Below are 26,197 nucleotides of genomic sequence, written 5' to 3'. Positions count from 1 at the left end.
TGTAGAGACAAAGACCTGCCCTCACTTACTGTAGAGACAATGACTTACCCTCACTTGCTGTAGAGACAATGACTTGCCCTCACTTGCTGTAGAGACAAAGATCTGCCCCCACTTACTGTAGAGAGACAAAGACCTGCCCTCAGTTAGTGTAGAGACAATTACTTACCCTCACTTGCTGTAGAGACAAAGACCTGCCCCCACTTACTGTAGAGACAAAAACCTGCCCCCACTTACTGTAGAAAGACAAAGACCTGCCCCCACATACTGTAGAGACAAAGACCTGCCCCCACTTACTGTAGAGAGACAAAGACCCACCCCCACTTACAGTAGAGAGACAAAGACCCGCCCCCACTTACTGTAGAGAGACAAAGACTCACCCCCACTTACTGTAGAGACAAAGACCTGACCCACTTACTGTAGAGACAATGATTCACCCTACTTACTGTACAGAGCCACAGACCCGCCCCCACTTACTGTAGAGACAAATACCCACCCCACTTACTGTAGAGACAAAGACCTGCCCCCACTTACTGTAGAGAGACAAAGACCTGCCTCCACTTACTGTAAAGACAAAGACCTGCCCCCACTTACTGTAGAGACAAAGACCTGCCCCTACTTACTGTAGAGACAAAGACCTTCCCCCACTTACTGTAGAGACAAATACCCACCCCCACTTACTGTAGAGAGACAAAGACCTGCCCGCACTTACTGTAGAGACAAAGACCTGCCCCACTTACTGTAGAGACAAATACCTGCCCCTACTTACTGTAGAGAGACAAATACCTGCCCCCACTTACTGTAGAGACACAAAGACCAGCCCCCACTTACTGTATTGCATCTCAGTGATTCTGCTGCTAGTAATGGATTGCACTTGACAATAGGCAGTGGACAGCAAATTATACAGAAGGTCGACACCTTGTGGACGGTAGTGCAAAGTTATTTTTTCAAGGCTAAATAAAGTGATTTGCGGATTGTTTACGGATCACATTATCTAACCAAAGAGATCAAGAAATATGAAAATACTGTGGCCGTTTAAGTGTATATATGTATATCTCATGTACAGCACCATGGAATCAATCGTGCTATATAAATAAATAATACTAATATATCTATTAGCCATGTCGTCTTGTAGGCCCTGTGGCAGGTTCTGCCTTGCACTCCTATACGACAGTGCATGTAGCACTATTATGGAGGCGCTGTGGATCGAACATAGGGAGACCTATTGCAATGTGACCCATATACCTGCTCCACTTCCATATTTGCAAATTTTGGGTTAATTGAATATTTATTCCACAGTTTCCTGGTTACAACAAGTAGAACCTGCCCGGCCCACACCTCTGCACCTCTATGTCAGCTTTTTTATGGTTGCACAATTAATAAGAAATTTGCATTTCTCGTTAGTTAGCTAAAAATGGCCCTTAGGCATGTTAATGAAATCCATTATCTGTGTCCTGTTCTCCTTATCTTTTGGAATACATCTACATAGACTTTATTAGTACTTGGAAGTCACGGAGTCATCCTTGTCAGTCCATATGTATCTATTAGTGATGAGCGAGCGTGCTCGGATAAGGCAAAACAAGCAATCCTAGCATGTGTTGACTTAAGCATATTTTTCTAGCATGCTGAAATACTAGATTAATACACGAGCCTTGCTTGGATAATGCTCATCACTTGTACCTATAGAAATCCATAATGAAGTGATATAAGTGTCCACTAGGGGGATCTGATGCACTCTCTATACACCCTATAATACCACAGTCTGCAGTAAGCTCCTGAGCTCCCTCTAGTGGTGGCAGCAGGCAGCATATTATTTTTTAGATTTATGCAGGGGATTTGGATCACCACATTATGGTGGCAGCCAATCAATTCGTAACAAATTCAATTCTTTATGAATTTCCCCCAAAATTTCAGATTTGCCAAACTTGTCGGGATTCAGTTTGCATGCATCTTTTTTTTTTATAAATAACTTTTTATTAAGTTTTTCAAACAGCAGTTACAAATTTTTCGAGCCCCTCTGCCACATAACCTAATGTGTTTGGGGTCCTAATATGGAGCGGGGCATGATAAAAAGTCGTAGGAGAGGTTGTGTAACATGTGCAGGCACCTTGGCATGGACGGCGGGCACTGTGCACACGTGAGGCTGCCTATGTACAGAAGCAATTAAGAATTTCTAGGAATCGTTACCTGAACCAATCCGCTGCCAATGATAATAATGCTGATAATTATGTCTGTGCTTAGTCGCCGGTCCCTGGCAGAATACTGAACACCCGTCCGGCTGCAGAGCTGCGCTCAGCGAATCTGTGCACGTCGTCTTCTCTCCGAAACGTAAAAAAACTCTAAAAAAATATATATAATCTGCATTTCCTTTAATAATAAACTTTCTGTTCATTTTTTCAGTCTTTTCAGCGTCTTCTAATCGCTCCACGTTTCTAAAGCGGCTAAAAGAAGTGACCGGATCGTTCTTCAGGTCACTTCCGCTCTAAAGGCAAAAAAGCAATGTCGATGACCAAAAATGATTTAAAAAAAAAAAAACACTCAAGGAATGATCCAAAAAAGACCATTCAGGAAAAAAGCAGAAGCCGCTACCTCTTGGAAAAATCCGCAATTGCACCCCTGGAAAACCCGACTGAAGAATGAGCATGTCCCTTTTTTTTAACTGCCCCAGGATTTCTGAATCATAAGAGCAAGTTTGCACTAGGAGTTTTTTTTTTTCAACATTTTTTTCTGCAGCAAAACTTTACCTTGTTTTTCATTGGTTTTTGCGGCGTGTTTTGCTGCGGTTTTCAATTGCTAAATTTGTCTCCTGTGCATGCTGATAGAGTTTGGTGTTGAAAAAAAAAAGTCCTATTCCATAGAATCAGGTTTTTGCACAAAAAACGCAGAAAAACCTGATACCTGCGTTTTTGGTTCTTTTTTTTCACCACCCATTCAAGTCAGTATGTGAAAACCACTGAAAGAAATGACATGCTCTATGTCCAAAAAAACATGCAAAGCAAACAATACTGATGACAAAAAAAACAATGTGTGTGCATGAGATTTCTGAAATCTCATAGGCTTTGTTGTAAAAAGCAGCTGAAAATAAGCATAAAAAAATGCAGCAAAAATGCCCTGTGTGAACTTACCCTACAGCGGTGCAAAGAAATGAGACGAAGCAGTCTGTCGCTGTGCACTGTGTGCACGTTATGGCCACTTCTGCAGCTCTTTCAGGCAAATTCTGTGTGGAAGCCAACGAAAAAGTCGTGGTGTGCACATAGTCTAAAGTATACTCACACGGAGGTTGCTTTTACTGCAATCAATACCCACAAGTTTTCTTGTTGAAACCACATTTTATTTTCCTGAATCCACCTGAATCCATTATTGAAGAGGTTTTTTCTGTTTTGTATAACGTTCTTTGTCCAAAAATCTATCTATCATCTCTCTATTATCTATTTATTATCTATTATCTATCTATTATCTATCTATACATTATCTTCTATCAGCTATCTATCTATCTATCTATCTAACTATCTATCTATCATCTATCTATCATATATCTATCTATTATCGATCTATCATCCATCTATTATCTATCTATCATCTATCTATTATCTATCCATCTATTATCTATCTATCTATCTGTCTATCTCTCTATCATCCATCTATTTATCATCTATCTATCTATCTATCTATCTATCTATCTATCTATCTATCTATCATCTATCTACCTATTATCTATCTATTATCTATTATCTATCTATTAGCTGTCTATTATCTATCATCTATCTATTATCTATTATCTATCTATCATCTATCTATCTATTATCTATCTATCTATTATCTATTATCAATCTATCTATCATCTATCTATTATCGATCAATATATAATCTATCTATCTATCTATCTATTATCTATCTATCTATTTATTATCTATCTATTATCTATCTATACATTATCTTCTATCATCTATCTATCATCTATCATATATTTATCTATTATCTATCTATCTATTATCGATCTATCTATCATCTATCATCTATCTATTATCGATCATCTATCTATTATCTATCTATCTATTATCAATCTATCTATCTATTATTTATCTATCTATCTATCTATCTATCTACCTATCTATCTATCATCTATCTATCTGTCTATCATCTATCTATTATCTATTTATCTATCTATCATCTATCTATCTATTATCTATCTATCTAACTATCTATCTATTATCTATCTATCTATCTATCTATCTATCTATCTATCTATCTATCATCTATTATCTATCTATCTGTCTATCATCTATCTATTATCTATTTATCTATCTATCTATCTATCATCTATCTATCTATCTATCTATCTATCTATCTATCTATCTATCTATCTATTATCTATCTATCTATCTATCATCTATTATCTATTTATCTGTCTATCATCTATCTATTATCTATTTATCTATCTATCTATCATCTATCTATCTATCTATCATCTATTATCTATCTATCTGTCTATCATCTATCTATTATCTATCTATCTATCTATCTATCTATCTATCTATCTATCTATCTATCTATCTATCTATCTATCTATCTATCTATCTATCGTTCTATCCATATGTATGAACGTGTCTCTTCCATAGTTGTCCCCGGTGGAGCCCATACTTCTGATCAGTTTCTCTTTCGGCCATATTATTATTTTCACCATATTAAACTTTATTCTTTTTCTCACGTCTGATCCCAGCGGATTATTAGCGACGTCTCCGATACTTGCACAATCCTGCGGGAAGAATTCCCTGGTAACTTATGCAAATCTCTCACCTGTGGGCGAGGAAACATTCCAGATGTCAGAATCCGCCGCGACTCCACCTCTCGGCTTCCCGTAATCCTGTGCATTCAGAGGCCTGCACGGTGCGCTCACTGCTGATGGAAGGGTTAACTTCACCTTCTCCACGATTACTCCAGGTCATCTTCATTATTATGATTCTTAAAATCCTATGGAGTAAAAGACAGATCAGCGAGAACAAAAAATAAAATTCCCAGTACAGAATGTGGTTAAGAACCGCAACATTTTGGAAGTTTCTTTTCCATTTGACTTGACATTCGTCATTGTCCTCCATATAGGAAGCAAATTAAATCGGTAATTATTTATTTATTTATTTATTTATTTTACCATTCAAAAAGAAGTTTCCACCCAGGTTACAAACATCTGCAAGCACATTGGCCCTGAAGGGGTATTTCAGTTTTAACAAATTGTCCCCTACCCTGTGTATAGGAACTAACTACTACATCAGTGAGGGTCAAAGTGCTGGGACCCCCATGATCTCCGACCTCCCCTCTTTGGAAAAATTAAGGTCCTATAAACTTTGAGTTGGATTTTCCAGGGTTAAAAAAAATGACTGTTTCCTTCCTTGACTTCAATGGGGACACAGCCATGGTGCGCCGCGTTCTTCTAATCCTGTGCAATCCCTTTTTTCACGCCACGTTATATTGCTTTAGATCAGTGGTCTCCCACCTGTGGCTTCCCAGCTGTTGTGCAACTACAATTCCCATTATGCGCTCACAGATGGGAGTTGTAGTTAAAACGTTAGCGTCAAAAGTTGGAGACCACCTCTGCAGAGGAATCGGTGGCTGTGGTCCATTGTGGTCCTGCGGTTTACACTGAGCAGTATCAGGAGTAGTCATCATCTTCGTCACAGAATGGGTGTGATCTGCAACCCGCAGAACCGACCTAACCTGTTCCCACGCTCACAATCGGCTGAGTGTTCATCACTTTGGCATCAGAGGATTCGAGGCGCACACGGTCGTGTTCTCTTCAGCCTTTCTGGATACTTCACGAGCCTCTGTAAGGTGAGCAGCCGCGACCCTATTATACCACCCCAGCAAAAGCCGTAGAAAGACGCCCCCTAATGGTCATAAAGGTGGGATGTTCTGGCCTCCGAGTCTCCAATATAATCTCCGGCTTTTATTATTTACATATGTTTATCATCTGTATCTCTTATCTCTTTTTACTGGGGCTCAGATATTACATGGTGCCGGCTTTAGGATTTCTGTCCCTTTAAGGAATGTATCTTATTGTAGCTTGCTCGACCAATCATTGTTGCTGTTTGACATTCTTCATTTTACTATTTTTCTTATTATATTCTTTGTTGTAATATTTATCCATGTGTAGTTTTATGTTTTTTAACCCTAAAGAGGAAAGTTGTCACCTATCTACAGCATAGGAGACCATGAGTGGTCCAACCATTGGGACCCCCAACGATCCTCCTGAATGACCCATTAGAATTACTGGAGAGGTGGCCACGCATGCGCACTGCTGTTCTGTGCATTGTCTACCGGCATTTCCGGCTGGCCCCATTGTAGCGATCAGTAGGGTGGGTTATCTTGCCATATTGGGGCAACCTCTTTAATGGCAGTCAGTCAAACCAGCGGTCTTGTCTTCCACTCCTTTTTACAGCCCACCGGCCTCCTCGGCAGTGACGTTTGGTCCAGCTCCACGCTCAGGCCAACGACAGGTTGCACAGATGCATTATGTTGTTTTGTAGACTCTCCACTGTCTCCTTGGTTGGATCCAAACCCAGGACCCCAGAGCTGCAAGACCACGGTGCCGACCACTGAGCCACCGTGCTGACCACTGAGCCACTGTGCTGACCACTGACCCACTGTGCTGACCACTGAGCCACCGTACTGACCACTGAGCCACCGTGCTGACCACTGAGCAACCATGCCGACCACTGAGCCACCGTGCTGACCACTGAGCCACCATGGTGACCACTGAGCCACTGTGCTGACCACTGAGCCACTGTGCTGACCACTGAGCAACCGTGCTGACCACTGAGCCACCGTGCTGACCACTGAGCCACCGTGCTGACCACTGAGCCACCGTGCTGACCACTGAGCCACTGTGCTGACCACTGAGCCACCGTGCTGGTGTAAAAAAACAGACCCACAACATCTACTTACTGGAAATGCGATGGAGAAAGTCTGTGAGCAACGAGGTTGAGAAAGTGGAGATAGGTCTACAAAAAATACATAATGAGCATTTTTCCCACTGGCAACTAAAATAATGGCCTTAGTGCTCGAAACGAGTTGGCCTAGTGTCTTTTTATTTTTTTATCCCTTGTGATATTTTAATAGTTAATAATAAATGTTCTTATAGTCCTTTCCACTGATGGATCTTTTTACTGATCAACTAAAATAATGTCTATTAAATCGTAACTTTAAATGAAAGTAACTGTTATAATATTACGGGAATAGAATAAATCGCAAACTTTTTTGACAGTGAAATGATTGAAATAACGAAGAATTATCTGTATATAAGGAATGTATGACTTCATTCATTATATATACATATATATTTATTTCTTAAAATGATACACTTTGATATTCTCGGACCCTAGAACCATCTGATTCAGAAGTTAATAATTAATTATTTTAATTCATTCACAGTCAAAAGTTTGGAATTTATTATTTTTCAGTGATACAATAAAAGTTACGATTTAATAGGTGAAGGGGTCTCCGCCATTCTTGCAGGAAGATTGGTTATTATGTATCGCTTTCCCTAACGTCACACCAGGGTCTTTCCTTCAATTCCTGTACGTAGACGCTGTGGGGGGGGGGGGAGGTTTTTGGGGGGGCATCTGTGTTGTGTCAGCTGGAGGAGCGATTGGACGGTCGTAGCCGCGGAAGCACAAACGACAAGTGGTAAAAGTCTTTTAACTTAAATAAATGATTTAATATTATATAATTAAATAAAAAAATACATTCAGTTAATATAAAAATATTAAAATAAAAAGTTCTATCCGACCTCCAGAACTTTTCTCACTCTTCTTCAGGGTGAATTGCAACTTGTTGTTTTTTTTTATCACTTTCTATTTCTTTACTTTTTTAATTCTGTCCTCTGAGTTATTTTTTGAGCACACCAAAGGCACTCAGTTAGCACCGAGCATAATAAAGCCTTATCCGAGCACGTTTGCTCATCGCTAATCAACATCCCTCTGAACCATCCCGTCCAGGTCTAAACACGGTCGCCAGGTCCACCATCTAGGCCCTAATTGACCGCCTGTTCATCTTTACACTTAGGGTATGTGCACACGTTGCGGATTCTGCTGCGGCTTTTTCCGCAGCGGATTTGGAAAATCCGCAGTGCAAAACCACTGCGGTTTTCAATGCGGATTTTCACGCGGTTTCTTCTGCGGATTCCTCTGTGGGTTTTCAACTGCACTTTCCTATTGGTGCTTGTTGAAAACCGCTGCGGAATCCGCACAAAGAATTGACATGCTGCGGAAAATAATCCGCTGCGTTTCCGCGCGGATTTTTCCCCAGCAAGTGCACAGCGTTTTTTTTTTCCCATAGGTTTACACGGTACTGTAAACTTTGGGAAAACTGCTGCGGATCCGTAGCGTCAAATCCGCTGCGGATCCGCAGCAAAATCCGCAGCATGTGCACACAGCCTTAGGCTACATTCCCATGATGAGTTTTTGATTTTACAAATTTTCCGCACTCGTTTTTTTCAAAAATACTCAACACTAAAAATTCACCAAAAACTCATCATGGGAACATGGCCTTACAGACATAACACACTGCAAAAAAAGTTATGTAACCTATTATATGGACAAGCAAAGAATATATTAATTATTATATTTGCATAGTCAATTCCCCTTGTGAGACTTAAAGCAAAATCAAGGTTAAATAAAATATTCAAAATATATAAAGAAAAATCCAAAGAAAAACACAAACTTTTTTCACCTTTCAACAAATAAATGAAGCAACAAATAAATAAACAAAAATGATATTATACTGTAAAACTAAAAAAAAAAATGTTTTATTTATCCTGGACAGTGAATGCCTTAATAGGAGGAATATCGGCAAAGAGTTTTATTTTAGTCTCTTCCCTCCAAAGAAAATAAATACAATTTTAACAAAAAGTATTTTTTTTTATTTTTTCCCGAAGTGATACAATCGAAAACGGAAACTCATTCCACACAAAAAAAAGCTTCGAAAAAGGCTCCGTTAATGAGAACATAAAGTTATAGCTTTCCAGTTCTGTAGCTGAAAATATAAAAAAAGTAATATCCCAGCTTTCAGAATGTAGCGGCGCAAAAACTATTTTTCGAGTGTTTCCGATGGGCAAAAAATGAAAACAATATAGTGAAAGATAGAAAAATATCAAAAAAGTAAAACGAGAAAAAATATAAATTTGGTCTGGAATGACTTTGAAAGGCATCAACTAAAGAACCTGGAATACAAAATCCTTTATTAGACTTCCATCTGGCTCTTTTTTTTTTCCATGTTACCCAATATTTTGCTTAATGAGTCGTCCTATAGAAAAAGGAAAGAAATCTTGTGTGACTTTGACAAAGAAAAGGATCAAAAGGAAAAATTCGGGTTCTGTAAAGTCGAGATCAAAAAACTAAAAAGTCCGAAAAATCTGAAAATGGGTTTGTGCTCATGGAGGTTATAAAATTGGTGCATTTTGTGACCCAGAAAAATGAATTGAAAACCACAGGATCATTGTTTTTTTTTTTTTATCAATGATTAAAATATTGTGAAATCAATGACTTGTTTTCCCCCGTGGGTGCGAGATGTGACCCGCGGCGTGCAGCTTCTTACGGGTCATCCTGTACAGGCGACTAGTAGCAGCGTGTCCCCGGTCGTCAGCGCCATCTGCATTAGGGCTGTCCCACACGTCCAGATAATTCCGGTACCGGAATAAATCGGTACCGGAGTTATCCGTGTCCGTGTGCCTGGGAACTCACGGAGGCCATACGTGCGGCACACGTGTGCCGCCCGTATGGCGAGTGGGTACCACACGGAGCGTGTGGTACCCACTCTGCATGGTGCTGAAGCTGCGATTCATATCCTCTCTGCAGTAGCGTTTGCTGCAGAGAAAATATGAAGAATAGTGTTTAAAATAAAGATCCATGTGTCCGCCGCCCTCCCACCCCCTGTGCGCCCCCCCGCTGGTCAGAAAATACTTACCCGCTCCCTCGCTCCTTCCTGGTCTGGCCGCGGCTTCTCCTGCATGCGGTCACGTGGGCCCGATCATTTACAGTCATGAATATGTGGCTCCACCTCCCATAGGGGCGGAGCCGACTATCATGATTGTAAATGATCGGCCCCACGTGACCGCATACAGTAAGCCGCGGCCAGACCAGGAAGGAGCGAGGGTGCGGGTAAGTATTTTCTGACCAGCAGGGGGGGCGCACAGGGGGTGGGGGGGCGGCGGACACATGGATCTTTATTTTTAACACTATTCTTCATATTTTCTCTATAGCAAACGCTGCTACAGGGAAGATATGAATACCGGCTTCAGCACCATGTGGGGGGGACAGCGCTTACTGTAGCGCTGTCTCCTGCACGCACACGGACCCCAGACGGAGAATGTCCGTGTGAGGTCCGTGTTTTACGCGGACCCATTGACTCTATTGGGTCCGTGTAAAACATGCGCTCCCACGAACACTGACATGTCTCCGTGTTTGGCACACGGAGACACGGTCCGCAAAAAATCAATGACATCTGAACAGATGCATTGATTTTTATGGGTCTACGTGTGTCAGTGTCTCCGGTACGTGAGGAAACTGTCACCTCACGTACCGGAGCCACTGACGTGTGAAACCGGCCTTAGTCAGGGTGCTGCACAAAGCTGAAAATTATCTTGTCACTTTATAAAGCCAAATAATTACTGCGTGTGAAGAGTTTATGTCCGGAATATTATGGGACATATCAGGAAGTGCGGGAGGAAAAAACTGCCAAGCAGAAGCCTCGAGGGGATTGTCCCACAAGTGATCTGTGCTATCTGGACCGGTTCTTCCCATATCTTTCCGTAAGCTCCCGGCATCCACGTCTGTCTTATCCATGGAGGATGGATGAGATCCGGGGGCAGGAGGGCAACCTCGGCCCACCACCATCTATGCCTGAAAACTGGGCGCTAAACCAAACCCAAAAGTGTCTGTTGTTGGATGTCCACCTCTGCATCAGCTGCTCCTTGCACCACTGCGTCTGCTCTCCCGCGGGGAATCCTAATTTCCATCTACACCCCCAGTCGGCCCCCTTCATAAACAGGATACTTCCTTTTCCCTCCAAGACGCAGATCTCATACAGATCTATTCCCAGCCTGATGAAGGGTGCGTGAGCCGAAACGTTGCTAGACTTCACTGTTTGGAGAATTAAACAAGAATTCAGGAACGTTCCGTTTTGTCTTTTTTTGCTTTGCTATTGTTCCGTACACTATCAATCCTGTGAAGAATTGGGGTACGTTCACACGTCGCGTTTTTGCCTAGTTTTTTTATGCTGCAAAAAAAGGCAGCATTTTGCTGCCCAAGGAAAGTAAATGAGAGTTCTCAAGTCTCATGCACATGTTGCTTTTTATCACTTATCTGCAGATCATCAATTCTTTCAGCATTTTTGGAACATTTTTTAACCATAACGCATAAAAAAAATATCAAAAACATAAGCTAAAAAATGCACATTTTTAACACAGTGCTTTTCCTGCAAAGAAACATGTTTCTGATGCAGAAATGTCTGCAGCAAGTACTTAGCGTGTGCACAGACCCTCGATCAACTCAACTCTTGTCTACAGTAACAGCGCAGGATTCAAGATAACACAGGATCCACTATTTACAATAGTGTTATTATCAGTCATTGTGCAGGAGGAGGAGGTGAGCTGTGACATCACCTATCCTGAATTGTGGATCTTGTGTAATCAGCTGTATATAGAGATGTTACCTTTTTTGTAACCCTGTCTGTAAAGATACCAAGACTGCTGAAAAATCATCTGGACTGTCATTGAAACCAGGTTTTTAAGTTAAAGGGTTTTTTGCAGTTTATGTATTTTGTATTATTTTATATTAGTATATATATATATATATATATATATATATATATATATATATATATATATATTACACAAAGATCCAAAATTGCTCTTCTCCTGGAAATTAGCAGCAATATACTGACTCGGAGTCAAGAATGTTAATGGTAAAGGTAGGGGGAGGAGGTGAGCTGTGATATCATCTATTGTGCATAGTGGATCCTGTGTTATCTACTGTATCTAGAGGTGTTATCAGTCATTGTACAGGAGGAGGAGGTGAGCTGTGACATCACCTATTGTGAATGATGGATCCTGTGTAATCTACTGTATATAGAGGTGTTATCAGTCATTGTACAGGAGGAGGAGGTGAGCTGTGACATCACCTATTGTGAATGATGGATCCTGTGTTATCTACTGTATATAGAGGTGTTATCAGTCATTGTACAGGAGGAGGAGGTGAGCTGTGACATCACCTATTGTGAATGATGGATCCTGTGTTATCTACTGTATATAGAGGTGTCATCAGTCATTGTACAGGAGGAGGAGGTGAGCTGTGACATCACCTATTGGAAATGGTGGCTCCTGTGTTATCTACTGTATATAGAGGTGTCATCAGTCATTGTACAGGAGGAGGAGGTGAGCTGTGACATCACCTATTGTGAATGGTGGATCCTGTGTTATCTACTGTATATAGAGGGGTTATCAGTCATTGTACAGGAGGAGGAGGAGGTGAGCTGTGACATCACCTATTGTGAATAGTGGCTCCTGTGTTATCTACTGTATATAGAGGTGATAACCATCATTGTACAGGAGGAGGAGGTGAGCTGTGACATCACCTATTGGGAATGGTGGATCCTGTGTTATATACTGTATATAGAAGTGTTATCAGTCATTGTACAGGAGGAGGAGGTGAGCTGTGACATCACCTATTGTGAATGGTGGATCCTGTGTTACCTATTGTATATAAAGGAGTTATCAGTCATTGTACAGGAGGAGGAGGTGAGCTGTGATATCACCTATTGTAAATAGTGGATCCTGTGTTATCTACTGTATATAGAGGTGTTATCAGTCATTGTACAGAAGGAGGAGGTGAGCTGTGACATCACCTATTGTGAATGGTGGCTCCTGTGTTATCTACTGTATATAGAGGTGTCATCAGTCATTGTACAGGAGGAGGAGGTGAGCTGTGACATCACCTATTGTGAATGGTGGATCCTGTGTTACCTACTGTATATAAAGGAGTTATCAGTCATTGTACAGGAGGAGGAGGTGAGCTGTGATATCACCTATTGTGAATGGTGGATCCTGTGTTATCTACTGTATACAGAGGTGTTATTATCAGTCATTGTGCAGGAGGAGGAGGTGAGCTGTGACATCACCTATCCTGAATTGTGGATCTTGTGTAATCAGCTGTATATAGAGATGTTACCTTTTTTGTAACCCTGTCTGTAAAGATACCAAGACTGCTGAAAAATCATCTGTACAGAACAGGATGTGTAAGTGTTGTATTAATAATAGTTTCCAGAGTGAAAATTGCAAGATTTTGTTTCATTTAAAAAAAAAGCTATATTTAAAATGCATTTTGAATAAAAACCTGATTTAAACAATAAGTCATTTCGAGGTGACACACTCCCTTTAATGCAGCCATCAATTAAAGGGACACTGCATAATTAGGAGCCGCCACTGTGATGTACATCATTACTCACTCATTAGCACCTAAATAGAGGTGTTGTGTGTGACCAGGAGAACACATTACCTAGCTGCACTGTTTCTATATGAAAGCCGCCATGTTTTTATGACCTCGAACGACCCCTTAAGAGAAGATGTGGGACGTACTCGGCAGGTTTTGTATTTAGCCCATAATAGTCATTAGATTTTATTAATGTGCCGATAAAATCCAGTTATCGAGCGTCTCCAACCTCATTAAACCGGATTAAAACCGCACAATGGTAAATGACCTTTTAGAAGGCGTGAAAAACAATACTGCCTTTGAAAACGCTACAAAATATCAGTCGCTGTAAACTTCTGACAACATGAAGCTACAATTAGGCATCGTGCAGAGAAAAATGGAAATAAATCACATATTGTGTAATCAGGAGAGAAAAATGTGGTTGTAACTCTGTTCTCCACTTTTTGGTATGAATTCTAATACAGTGCAGTACCAGTATGTGACCACTAGGTGTTACATCGCCACAGAATGTGGAAAAGGAAAAGGACACGTATGTACACAGTGACTGCACCAGCAGAATAGTGAGTGCAGCTCTGGAGTATAATACAGGATGTAACTCAGGATCAGTAATGTAATGTATGTACACAGTGACTGCACCAGCAGAATAGTGAGTGCAGCTCTGGGGTATAATACAGGATGTAACTCAGGATCAGTAATGTAATGTATGTACACAGTGACTGCACCAGCAGAATAGTGAGTGCAGCTCTGGAGCATAATACAGGATGTAACTCAGGATCAGTAATGTAATGTATGTACACAGAGACTGCACCAGCAGAATAGTGAGTGCAGCTCTGGAGTATAATACAGGAGGTAACTCAGGATCAGTAATGTATGTACACAGTGACTGCACCAGCAGAATAGTGAGTGCAGCTCTGGAGTATAATACAGGAGGTAACTCAGGATCAGTAATGTATGTACACAGTGACTGCACCAGCAGAATAGTGAGTGCAGCTCTGGGGTATAATACAGGATGTAACTCAGGATCAGTAATGTAATGTATGTACACAGTGACTGCACCAGCAGAATAGTGAGTGCAGCTCTGGAGCATAATACAGGATGTAACTCAGGATCAGTAATGTAATGTATGTACACAGAGACTGCACCAGCAGAATAGTGAGTGCAGCTCTGGAGTATAATACAGGAGGTAACTCAGGATCAGTAATGTATGTACACAGTGACTGCACCAGCAGAATAGTGAGTGCAGCTCTGGAGTATAATACAGGAGGTAACTCAGGATCAGTAATGTATGTACACAGTGACTGCACCAGCAGAATAGTGAGTGCAGCTCTGGAGTATAATACAGGAGGTAACTCAGGATCAGTAATGTAATGTATGTACACAGTGACTGCACCAGCAGAATAGTGAGTGCAGCTCTGGAGTATAATACAGGATGTAACTCAGGATCAGTAATGTAATGTATGTACACAGAGACTGCACCAGCAGAATAGTGAGTGCAGCTCTGGAGTATAATACAGGAGGTAACTCAGGATCAGTAATGTATGTACACAGTGACTGCACCAGCAGAATAGTGAGTGCAGCTCTGGAGTATAATACAGGAGGTAACTCAGGATCAGTAATGTATGTACACAGTGACTGCACCAGCAGAATAGTGAGTGCAGCTCTGGGGTATAATACAGGATGTAACTCCGGATCAGTAATGTAATGTATGTACACAGTGACTGCACCAGCAGAATAGTGAGTGCAGCTCTGGAGTATAATACAGGATGTAACTCAGGATCAGTAATGTAATGTATGTACACAGAGACTGCACCAGCAGAATAGTGAGTGCAGCTCTGGAGTATAATACAGGAGGTAAATCAGGATCAGTAATGTATGTACACAGTGACTGCACCAGCAGAATAGTGAGTGCAGCTCTGGAGTATAATACAGGATGTAACTCAGGATCAGTAATGTAATGTATGTACACAGAGACTGCACCAGCAGAATAGTGAGTGCAGCTCTGGAGTATAATACAGGAGGTAACTCAGGATCAGTAATGTATGTACACAGTGACTGCACCAGCAGAATAGTGAGTGCAGCTCTGGAGTATAATACAGGAGGTAACTCAGGATCAGTAATGTATGTACACAGTGACTGCACCAGCAGAATAGTGAGTGCAGCTCTGGGGTATAATACAGGATGTAACTCCGGATCAGTAATGTAATGTATGTACACAGTGACTGCACCAGCAGAATAGTGAGTGCAGCTCTGGAGTATAATACAGGAGGTAACTCAGGATCAGTAATGTATGTACACAGTGACTGCACCAGCAGAATAGTGAGTGCAGCTCTGGGGTATAATACAGGATGTAACTCAGGATCAGTAATGTAATGTATGTACACAGTGACTGCACCAGCAGAATAGTGAGTGCAGCTCTGGAGTATAATACAGGAGGTAACTCAGGATCAGTAATGTATGTACACAGTGACTGCACCAGCAGAATAGTGAGTGCAGCTCTGGAGTATAATACAGGAGGTAACTCAGGATCAGTAATGTATGTACACAGTGACTGCACCAGCAGAATAGTGAGTGCAGCTCTGGGGTATAATACAGGATGTAACTCAGGATCAGTAATGTATGTACACAGTGACTGCACCAGCAGAATAGTGAGTGCAGCTCTGGAGTATAATACAGGAGGTAACTCAGGATCAGTAATGTATGTACACAGTGACTGCACCAGCAGAATAGTGAGTGCAGCTCTGGGGTATAATACAGGATGTAACTCAGGATCAGTAATGTAATGTATGTACATAGTGACTGCACCAGCAGCTCTTGGGTATATTATGGGACAGATCTCGGTTGGATCCAGAATAAGTAATGTAACTTGCACACTATCGTTCTGCGCTGATTGAATGACGTTCCCCCCTGACATTTCCCACAGCAGCAGATTTGTTTGATATTAAATATCCTATAAACACAGCTGGATACATTCTCCAGCTTCACCACAAGTAACAAGCACAGGAATGTATTTACCAGTCTGTGAGCTCAATACTGCAACAACGTTTACTAATCATATGAGGAGCGCAGATATGGATCATATTAGGCAGAGGGGTAGTGAGCGCAGTGGCCGGGATCTGCTCATCATGGGCCATAAAGGGCGTTCAGAGGCTCCGCTATAACCTCTGTGCCTGGGGCCTCTGATTGCATTCATCCCCATCACTGTGCAACCTGTAGAAAAGATACTACAACTCCCAACCTCCCCGAATGGCAACTTACAAATCTAAGTGTAGATCTGATTCAAAGAGGTCATCTGGTTTGGAAAATCCAAGTACCTTATTAGAGAAACCCTTTAATTAAAGTGATCTGTTTGAGGTCACTAATTCTGCGCCTTCATATTTTAGCCGGTCTGGAGAACAGCTAATGGAGCGCCCCCAGACGCAGGGCCACGGGGTACTCGGTACCGGGCCTCTCAGTCTCGGTCCTGGGGTCGTCATGGTGGCTAGACCCAGTCCGTGACCCTGCTAAGGGGCGTCCAATGAAAGGTGATGGTGTGTGGTGCAAGGTGCGATGAATAACGAGGACACAGGGTTGCAGTCTCTTTACCTCTTTACTGAAGGCTTCGGGATCCGCAATCCAGAGCACTGCTAACAGGGCTGGCTGAGACCGGCCGGTCCAAAGGCACATCCAGAGTTCCCTTTGCAGGTGGAAATCAGTGCCTACCTTCTAGCGCCTGTGTGTTGTAGTACCTCCCTGCTGAGCACCACGGGATAGTCCTCACAACTGTTGTGTCTGTTTCTGATGTTCTTTCTCACAACTCTCGTTTCTGTTCTGATGTTCTTCTCTGTCCCCCAGATGATATGGCTAGGACGCACCCATATGACGGGGTAGGCCTGGAGTTCTTCCGGGACCCTAGCGTCGCCCCTCTCCCACAATTGCCTCCTATGTCTGCTTAGGTGATTTAGGTGAGACAGCCAACCTAAAGTCAACTGTCCTGCCGCTGTTTGAAGTAATGCTTGGAGCCCAATACTTCCTCGGCGTTCCGGCCACGCGCCTCAGTAGGATGTTGCCGATCTCGGGGCACGACTCCTACTGGTGTTATCTCCTTTTTGCTGCGATCTCGTTTCTCACTTCTCCACAATATATCTCTCTTCGTGTCCTTTCTTAAGATGCCGCCGCATTCGAGTGCAGGCGCGGCTCCGTAACGTTCTGTCCTGTTCGCTAGGTCACTGCCAGGGTCCCACCCCTGACAGAGACCCCCCTGAATCTTCCCCTGCAACACCCTCTGCCACAGGATGTTGCCTGGATCCAACCCAGTCAGCTTCTGTCTCACTTCCTATCCAGCCCCCAGTTTTACCAGATTGTGAGGAGTGGCCTAATACATAGAACCCTTTGCTCCCCCTGGTGGCTGAAGTGTGAAATGTAATGTGTGACTGTGATACCTGGTCAGGTGAACTCCTTTAGTGCCATCAGACGTAACATCACTCCCCTTAGTGGCAGAGCAACATTACTGCAACGACCAGATCTCTAGGGCGCTGCACTCCCCCCCCCCCCCCCCCCCCCCGGCTAAATCCAGTACTCCTGGACTGGGAAGAAGAACAACAATACATGTTAGCAAAAGACATGCAAAATTTTGAAATGCAGTGAACAAGTAAATATAACAGTGCTTCCCTTTATGGGAGGTGAGGACTCTTGAACGTTACAAACAGAAACATGTTTAAATATTTTAAATAACATACTAATTTTCTGACTATAAATAACTTCTATTACCCAGCCGGGTATTCTACTAAGTGCAAATTCTGAACAATAATTTAACTTTTCCTTTAAGGGCGTATAGGCTGAACCTACTAAAGGCTTACTATAAAACTCTGAAATATAAATTAACTTTTTCTTTATTTCTCTTTTCTAATTGCAACATTTTTCTTTTTACTCTCTGATTTTTCATATGCAGGACTGCCTGTCTATCTGCCCAGGCCTACTGCCTCTTTTCTTAGTACAGGATCACTGAGCCATCTCTCTATGGCTCTCAGGAGGACTCACTAACTAACCCCTACGGGTTTACTTTATTGAAATTCGGCTTTCAACTCTTTCCTGTCCTCAATCTCTAGTAACATCATTAAACATTCCCTATAACTATCTAGCTAACTACATATTACTCCTATGTAAAACATTATTACTATTTACTTTCTTTAAGGCAACATTATACTTTAAGTGCAACAAGTGAACGTTCCCTTTAAGAGGGAACCAAGTCTCTTTGAGGTAATGCAGACTCTTTCTTTCTGCAAGTCCGTTTAATGCAAGAGCTTCCATGCTGTACTCAGGAACAGTCTCTTCAAAAAGCTCTCCGCTTTGTAAAACCAGTAAAAGGCACCTTTAAGAAGGTGCAAACTATTTACAATACAGTTTGTGAACCATTCACCGTCCATGATTCGGCAGTGTTTGTAACATTGATGAACAAAAGCAAAAATAAAAACAAAAGTAAAAACGAAAATAATAAGGATCCCGGGTAAACGAAGAACCCTGGTCGGGTATTAGCAGCAAAAAGCAGGGAAACAAACAGTTAGCTATGTACAGTTTCAGAGCATTAAGAGCTACTCTGGTTCTGGTGGCCATAGCTCTGCAGGCAGCAGTGGGCGGGGCCATCCGCCTGGGTACCTGCGGCTACCAAGTGTTGTACCAGAAGCTCCCTCGCTCCAGACAGGGGTCTGGGTACCCACAGTCTTAGATCCTGAAACGACCTGGGTACTGGTCATCACTGCGGCCAAGCTTCTGACTACCACAATGGTAGCAAATAAATATCTAATTCACCGCACACTCGAAATGAATTATGCGTAACGTGCAAATAACATGTGAATTTATTCTAAACCTGAGAGCATAACAGAATAAAGCAGCTCATGCGATCATATACAACGTTTCGGCTCCACCGGAGCCTTTATCACGTAATCGCTTATCTCAATAAGTGGAAAGCATGTGGAGGAGTGAGAGGAAAAAATTCCAGTGACACTAGTTGTAATATATCCGTCTGTATGCTGCTGGTAGTGGCCAGGTGAGGTCACTCTGCTGGTGTAGCTGGGGTAAGCGGCGCTCCTGCGCCTTGCTTGTAATCGGCGATTATTATTTACTGTCTGGGACTGACTGTCCCTTTACACCGGCACCTCACTCTTCTATTGACTGAGTGCACGCCAAAACTTTACTTTAACCACAGTGGTAGCAACAGTGCAGGTGGTGGTCTTAACAACGGTGCAGGTTGAGGTAACCATCGTGGTCTTTGTGGTAATGGTAGACCGGTCACAAGAGGGCGCCTACGCCACAGGGGACAGCTTCACCGGCACCTTAATCGGGGGCGTCACGGAGTCTCGCCTCTTGCGGACGTTCAGGGCGAACCACCCCTTTTCCCCAAAGTGCCGGGTGTAGGTGACTTCATCCTCCGGGTAGACATCCCGATCCGGGTGGCCCTCTCTTAGGTGGGACTCTACATCCCTCCGATTCACAAACACTTCGGCGTACAGGCCCGGCTCCTTAATAAAGCCCCAGCCCCCGCGGAGTTTAAAGGCGATGATGATACCCTGCCGACGCGGGGCCTAGTGGGTGGTGCGGTCCTTGCAGGCCCGGTCCTTCACCGCTAGGTCCCGCTGGTGATGGGCCTCCCGCCCGGCCTGGTACTCCTTCTCCTTCTTCTCCCACTGTTGGTTTAGCTGGACCTGGTACTCTTCCCAGCTGAGGGCCTCCACCATCTCCCCTTCCTGCGTCTTCACCCCGGGGAACCCCATGAAATCAGATCCTGGGTTCACCCAGCGGTACACGGTGCGCTCCGCGTAGACCTCGCCCGGCATGGTGATTGGCGAGATTGGGGCTTTCAGGAAGTGCTCCATACCCGTGGCCTGATCCCAGGGTGCAAGGCGCTGAAGTGTATAGGTCCCAGGGGGAGGGGGAGCTGCAACGGGGCCTATCAACAGGTCCTCTGCTAGTGGGGCAGGGTCGGCGGACTCACCGGCAGAGGCGACCTCCTCCATCGCGGCTGGCTCCACTGGCGGCGGTATCGATGGGGACATCGGCGGGAGCTCCGGCAGCAGCACAGGAACCGATGTCGGGGGTTCCTCCGCCGGCGCCTCCTGGTACGAGGCTTTGATCTCCACCCGCAGTTGGACGAGTTGTTCAATTAAGTCCTCTATCTCGAGCTGCAGGAGACCCGTATCGGCTGTGGAGGCGGAGCCGCTATGCTCCTCCGGGTAGCTGGGGGAGTTCTCCACTTCAACCCCACACTCTGGGTCTGAGCGGTCAGCCATCGCGTCCTCCACGTGGGTCACTTCCTGGCCTTTTTCCTGCTCTCTCCTTCGTGGGCGGTTTCTTTTTCTTTGTCTCCGCCCTCCGTTGAGGATTAGGAGGCGGATCTCGGCTGCTGACGGACACGTCCTCAAGGTACAGAAATATTTAGACTGGGCGGCCATTGTTTTTCGCGCTCTTCAGCTTGTCTACGCCCACTTCCACACCCTTCTTCTTCTCCTCCTGTGCTCCCCTTGGCGCTGTAATGGCGGCGGTTTTGGCGGTAAGTGGCAATACACAGTCTTTGCAATAAATAACAGTTCAAGCACAATTCAGACACAGTCCCAAGGCACACATGACCTGATTCTTCAGGCTTAAGTAGATCCTGTTCGTGACGCCAAGTTGGAGCGCCCCCAGACGCAGGGCCGCGGGGTACTCGGTACCGGGCCTCTCAGTCTCGGTCCTGGGGTTGTCACGGTGGCTAGACCCGGTCCGTGACCCTGCTAAGGGGCGTCCAATGAAAGGTGATGGTGTGTGGTGCGAGGCGCGATGAATAACGAGGACACAGGGTTGCAGTCTCTTTACCTCTTTACTGAAGGCTTCGGGATCCGCAATCCAGAGCACTGCTAACAGGGCTGGCTGAGACCGGCCGGTCCGAAGGCACATCCAGAGTTTCCTTTGCAGGTGGAAATCAGTGCCTACCTTCTAGCGCCTGTGTGTTGTAGTACTTCCCTGCTGAGCACCACGGGATAGTCCTCACAACTGTTGTGTCTGTTTCTGATGTTCTTTCTCACAACTCGTATCTGTTCTGATGTTCTTTCTCCGTCCCCCAGATGATATGGCTAGGACGCACCCGTATGACGGGTAGGCCTGGAGTTCTTCCGGGACCCTAGCGTCGCCCCTCTCCCACAATTGCCCCCTATGTCTGCTTAGGTGTTTTAGGTGAGACAGCCAACCTATAATCAACTGTCCTGCCGCTGTTTGAAGTACTGCTTGGAGCCCAATACTTCCTCGGCGTTCCGGCCACCAGTTACGCGCCTCAGTAGGATGTTGCCGATCTCGGGGCACGACTCCTACTAGCTTTATCTCCTTTTTGCTGCGATCTCGTTTCTAACTTCTCCACAATATATCTCGCTTCGTATCCTTTCTTAAGATGCCGCCGCATTCGAGTGCAGGCGCGGCTCCGTAACGTTCTGTTCTGTTCGCTAGGTCACTGCCAGGGTCCCACCCCTGACAGAGACCGACCTGAATCTTCTCCGGCAACACCCTCTGCCACAGGATGTTGCCTGGATCCAACCCAGTCAGCTTCTGTCTCGCTTCCTATCCAGCCCCCAGTTTTACCAGATTGTGAGGAGTGGCCTAATACATAGAACCCTTTGCTCCCCCTGGTGGCTGAAGTGTGAACTGTAGTGTGTGACTGTGATACCTGGTCAGGTGAACTCCTTTAGTGCCATCAGACGTAACATCACTCCCCTTAGTGGCAGAGCAACATTACTGCAATGACCAGATCTCTGGGGCGCTGCACTAATAAGATCTATCTTCTTGGAGGACTTGATGCGCTGACATGTTGATTTCACAGTGGATAGTAATGAAATGTGTAATGCCTCCTTTCTCCCCTGGGAGTGCTGCAGGGAAATAGAGTACCTTACAGTCGATCGCTTTGATCACAAGGATGATCTTAAATATCTATTAAAACGCAGAGAATTGACCGCGTCTTTGATCTCTGGCTCGTTTTTAGCTTCTAGTGTCTATAATGTCAGATTTCTGTGTTTTGCAGCCTTTTTATGGATAAATAGTCCTATATTTGTATGTTGGGCAGCGTCCCCCTGCGCTCTACGGATAATACTGGGACATTGTGATACGGTTTATAATCCTGATAGAAAAACATCTTGGGTGCGCGGTGCGGTGACACCGGGCGGGGGATGATGACACAAGCCGTGTTGATGTGGGGACAATACAATGTTTGTGTTCTGCGTGTTGGGGAGGATCATCCTGTAATTGAGGAGTCACCTTACCCCAAATACTCCCTTGTTTACCGACTCAGAAGACGTCTGGAAATAAGAAGGAATAACCTTAACCCTCTCGGTGACCGCACGATTTTTCATTTTTGCACTTTAATTTTTTTTCCTTCCCTTTCTTCCAAAAAACATAAAAAAATATATATTTATTTTTGCAACTCCAGGTTTTTTTGCAGAACAATTGTCGTTTTTTAATAACACCATATAATGTAGTAAAAAAAAAACTGAAAAAAAATCCCTAAAATTCTGTTTCTTTTTTTGTAAACTTTCAGCATGGTAGCGTGATTCTGCGGGTCAGAACTTTTACAAGGTTTTGTGTGAAAATTGTTTTGCAGCATCAATCGAATCGATACACTGCAATACCAGAAACGGCCTATGGTAAAGTGTGGCGCTGTTTCGGCCGGGCATTTTTGTTGTTCTGTATCTGGCCAGTCCTTTTTATACAACTTCTCAGAAGTCGCGCTGTCACCTCTGTGTCATCTTCGCACGACTTTGGGAGATGTCCTGTGAGATAATACGCCTCCATGTTTGCTCATGACGGGGGAACATCAGTGTTGACTCTTCTTCGCCTGCAGACGATAACTTGTCGCGTAGAGATAAGGGCGGATTTATTCATGTGACTTTTTATTTATTTTTTTTGCAAATATTGCAAAATTCTAGTTAAAAAGTTGACGCCAAAAACAGCACCGTAAAGCAACAAAGTTTTTTGCTCCTGATTTTTTTTTTTGCAACATGCCCATACATCTCAAAGATAAACTATAAGACGGAGCCTCCAGCCTGACAGCCATATATGAGATCCGCGGCCGCGGATCTCCGTGCATCATGGTCAGTGTTTCACCCCCGCTTGTGGCTTAGATGACTAAAGAGTTAATATGTTGCTACATTTATGTTTTACTAATGACTCATTATTATGTTTTGGGACTAATCTTATGTGATTGTTACTAATTAACTAATTACCTTCATGTCTGCACTTAATAGGGGATGATAGACTCTTCCACACTCAGCCCTGCTATGCCCACCTATGCCGAAGCTCATTTCTCATGGACGGACTTATTCTGCAGTGACCTGTACCCCCCATACAGAGATCCGTCACCAGGTAAGGCGCCTTCATTGTAGGGGTCTGTTAATGAGAGCGTGGCCCAAATACATGGGCTCACAATATGCTTTATAGGTGTTTCCAGGGTCTGCCGGGGTCTGTCATGTTCTCCCCTTCCATGTCTGTATGGACTTCATACACCGGGCACAGTCATGGGGGGCAGATAAGGGTCTTCCCAAATTGTTCCCACAAAGCTGAAGCTACAGTTGTCCACAATGTCTTGTGCTGAAGATTAAGATTTCCTATTACTGGAGCTGAGGGTCCGAGGCCGCCCCCTGATAACATCCCATAGCATTATCCCCCTCCACCATCTGTACAGGGGGCACAATGCAGTCGGGGGGGAACGTCCTCCTGGGGTCACCAAACCCAGACTCCTCCATCAGACGCAGATAGTGAAGTGCGATCCGTCACTGCACAGAACACGTCTCCTCCAGAGTCCAGTGATGGCAGCTTTACCCCACTCCATCCGACGCTCGGCATTGTGCTTGGTGATGTACGGCTGCATGCAGCTGCTCGGCCATGAAGCTCCTGGTGGGGACGCAGTGTTTGTGCTGATACCAGAGGAGGTCTGGACTCTACAGTTATGGGGTCAGCAGAGCAGTGGTGACTTTTCTGCCCTCTGCTCCTCAGCACTCGGCCCCCCGCTCTGTAACGTTATGGGGTCTCCACTTCATGGCTGAGTTGTTGCGGTTCCTTCCACTTCTCAATAATATCACTCACAGGTGATGGGGAAGATCCAAGAAAAAAATTTCTTGGATGGACTTGTTCCCCCCGTGGCTCCTATTACAGGACCGCGCTGGTATCAGTGAGCTCTGCACCACCTGCCGCTCTGTCACATGGTAGGAAAGCAGACAGCATGGCGGAGGTCTGCAGGTTATACACCGAGGGCGATAGGGCTGAATGGAAAACCTGGCACGTTACCTTCATAGATGTAAAATCTGCCCTAAACCCCTCATCTATTACACATCCATCATGGAGCTAATTTGAGACCCCTGAAGATGTACGTCCAGGAGAAACTGCCGTATCTGCACCTATTGGCTTTCACAAACCTTGACCCGTCCATGTTTCTTTTTTTTTTACTTACGGGCCATGTCTAGGTTGAAGTCGTCCCTCGTCCAGATACTCCGCTCTATAAGGGCGTTCATCCACAGAACCATCATTGTTATTCTAAGGCTATTTACAGACCTGTTATCATCAGGGTTTAATTATATGTTTTCTGGATATTGGCACATTGCTGGAGCTCCGCGTGGAGTTTTCACAGCTGGCATCATCACACAGGCTCGGGATCTTGGACGGTAGCCCAGGTCATGGCTAATAGTGAGGTCACCGGATCATGGCGATCAGGATCGTTATTAGGAGCCCTGGTAATTAGTGTTCGTGTTGTCATTAGATCAATCCCTAACAGTCGCGTACGTCGAGCACGACGTGCATCTGATAAGAATCGATGTAAGCTCGTAAAAGTGGATGGCAAATAAGTGTGGCGCATTCATTTTTCACCTATTAACATATAATTACAATATAATTACTTAATTAGAGAAACACCGGAGGTTAATGGAAAACAAACTCTCATTGGGAAAATACTTCCAGAAAAATGTCCTGTATACCTGCCCCTGCTGAAGGGGGCACCGCAGATTGCCTGGTGCATGAGGCTCGTGACCACCACGAATCCAGATATTCATTGTATAGCGGTATTACTTAGATATTTTGCAGCACGGTTTTACACTAATTTATGTGCGGAGCTAATACTTGGTCACAGTATGGCGGCATTAGACATTGTTGTGCTGCTCTCTTGTCACTGCACGGTATCACTGTACAGCAGTGTTATTTACTCCGCGGTACAGGAAAATATGCTCCGACAGATGACGTGATACGGTGCTGTGCAGAAACACCATACAGCAGCAGTGACGCAGCTCCATGTTGTGGAGTTGTATAAACTCATTGCGCTGCCATATCGTCTCTGGTCACATACCGCAGCCTCCTGAGCATGCAGATACATAAAGCCAAAGGTTAACAAAAGTCTGAGTAATTCAATCTGTTATCCAGCTGTGTGGATCCAGAGAAATCATACAGTACAACCATTCCCTCTATACCGTGTCAGCAACACATAATAGTGCCAAACACAAAGTGCCGCCACTATACAGTTAGCTGCTTTTGGAAGTGGGTCTGCATAGTCATACTGCTTTTTACAGGCCATGCGTTTCCACTCTCCCATTTTCCGTCTCTTGAAGGAGGTTTCAAAAGACTTTTTCAGCACTCGGGAGATTAGCGGCCAACTCTTCTGGGAGTCCCGGAATTGCCACCAACTCTTCTGGGAGTCCCAAAGTTGCCACCATCTCTTCTGGGAGTCCTGAAGTTGCCACCATCTCTTC

General features: G+C 44.2%; 1 protein-coding gene across 1 annotated transcript in view; it reads left to right on the top strand.

Annotated features, from left to right (window-relative positions):
* Positions 1-5,747: 5,747 nt before the first annotated feature.
* The window catches only part of ELF5 (E74 like ETS transcription factor 5), a 29,315-nt gene continuing 8,865 nt past the window's right edge, over positions 5,748-26,197 (top strand). The window contains exons 1-2 of the mRNA XM_077287004.1: positions 5,748-5,823; positions 23,711-23,828. Of these exons, the coding sequence (XP_077143119.1) occupies positions 23,714-23,828 (115 nt within the window). The 5' untranslated portion in view covers positions 5,748-5,823; positions 23,711-23,713. The remainder of the gene's footprint in view (positions 5,824-23,710; positions 23,829-26,197) is intronic.

Source organism: Ranitomeya variabilis, chromosome 2 (genome assembly GCF_051348905.1).
Source record: "Ranitomeya variabilis isolate aRanVar5 chromosome 2, aRanVar5.hap1, whole genome shotgun sequence".
Classification (NCBI taxonomy): domain Eukaryota; kingdom Metazoa; phylum Chordata; class Amphibia; order Anura; family Dendrobatidae; genus Ranitomeya; species Ranitomeya variabilis.
The sequence above is the reverse complement of the archived record's forward strand: the minus strand, read 5'-3'. Positions and strand labels throughout refer to the sequence as shown.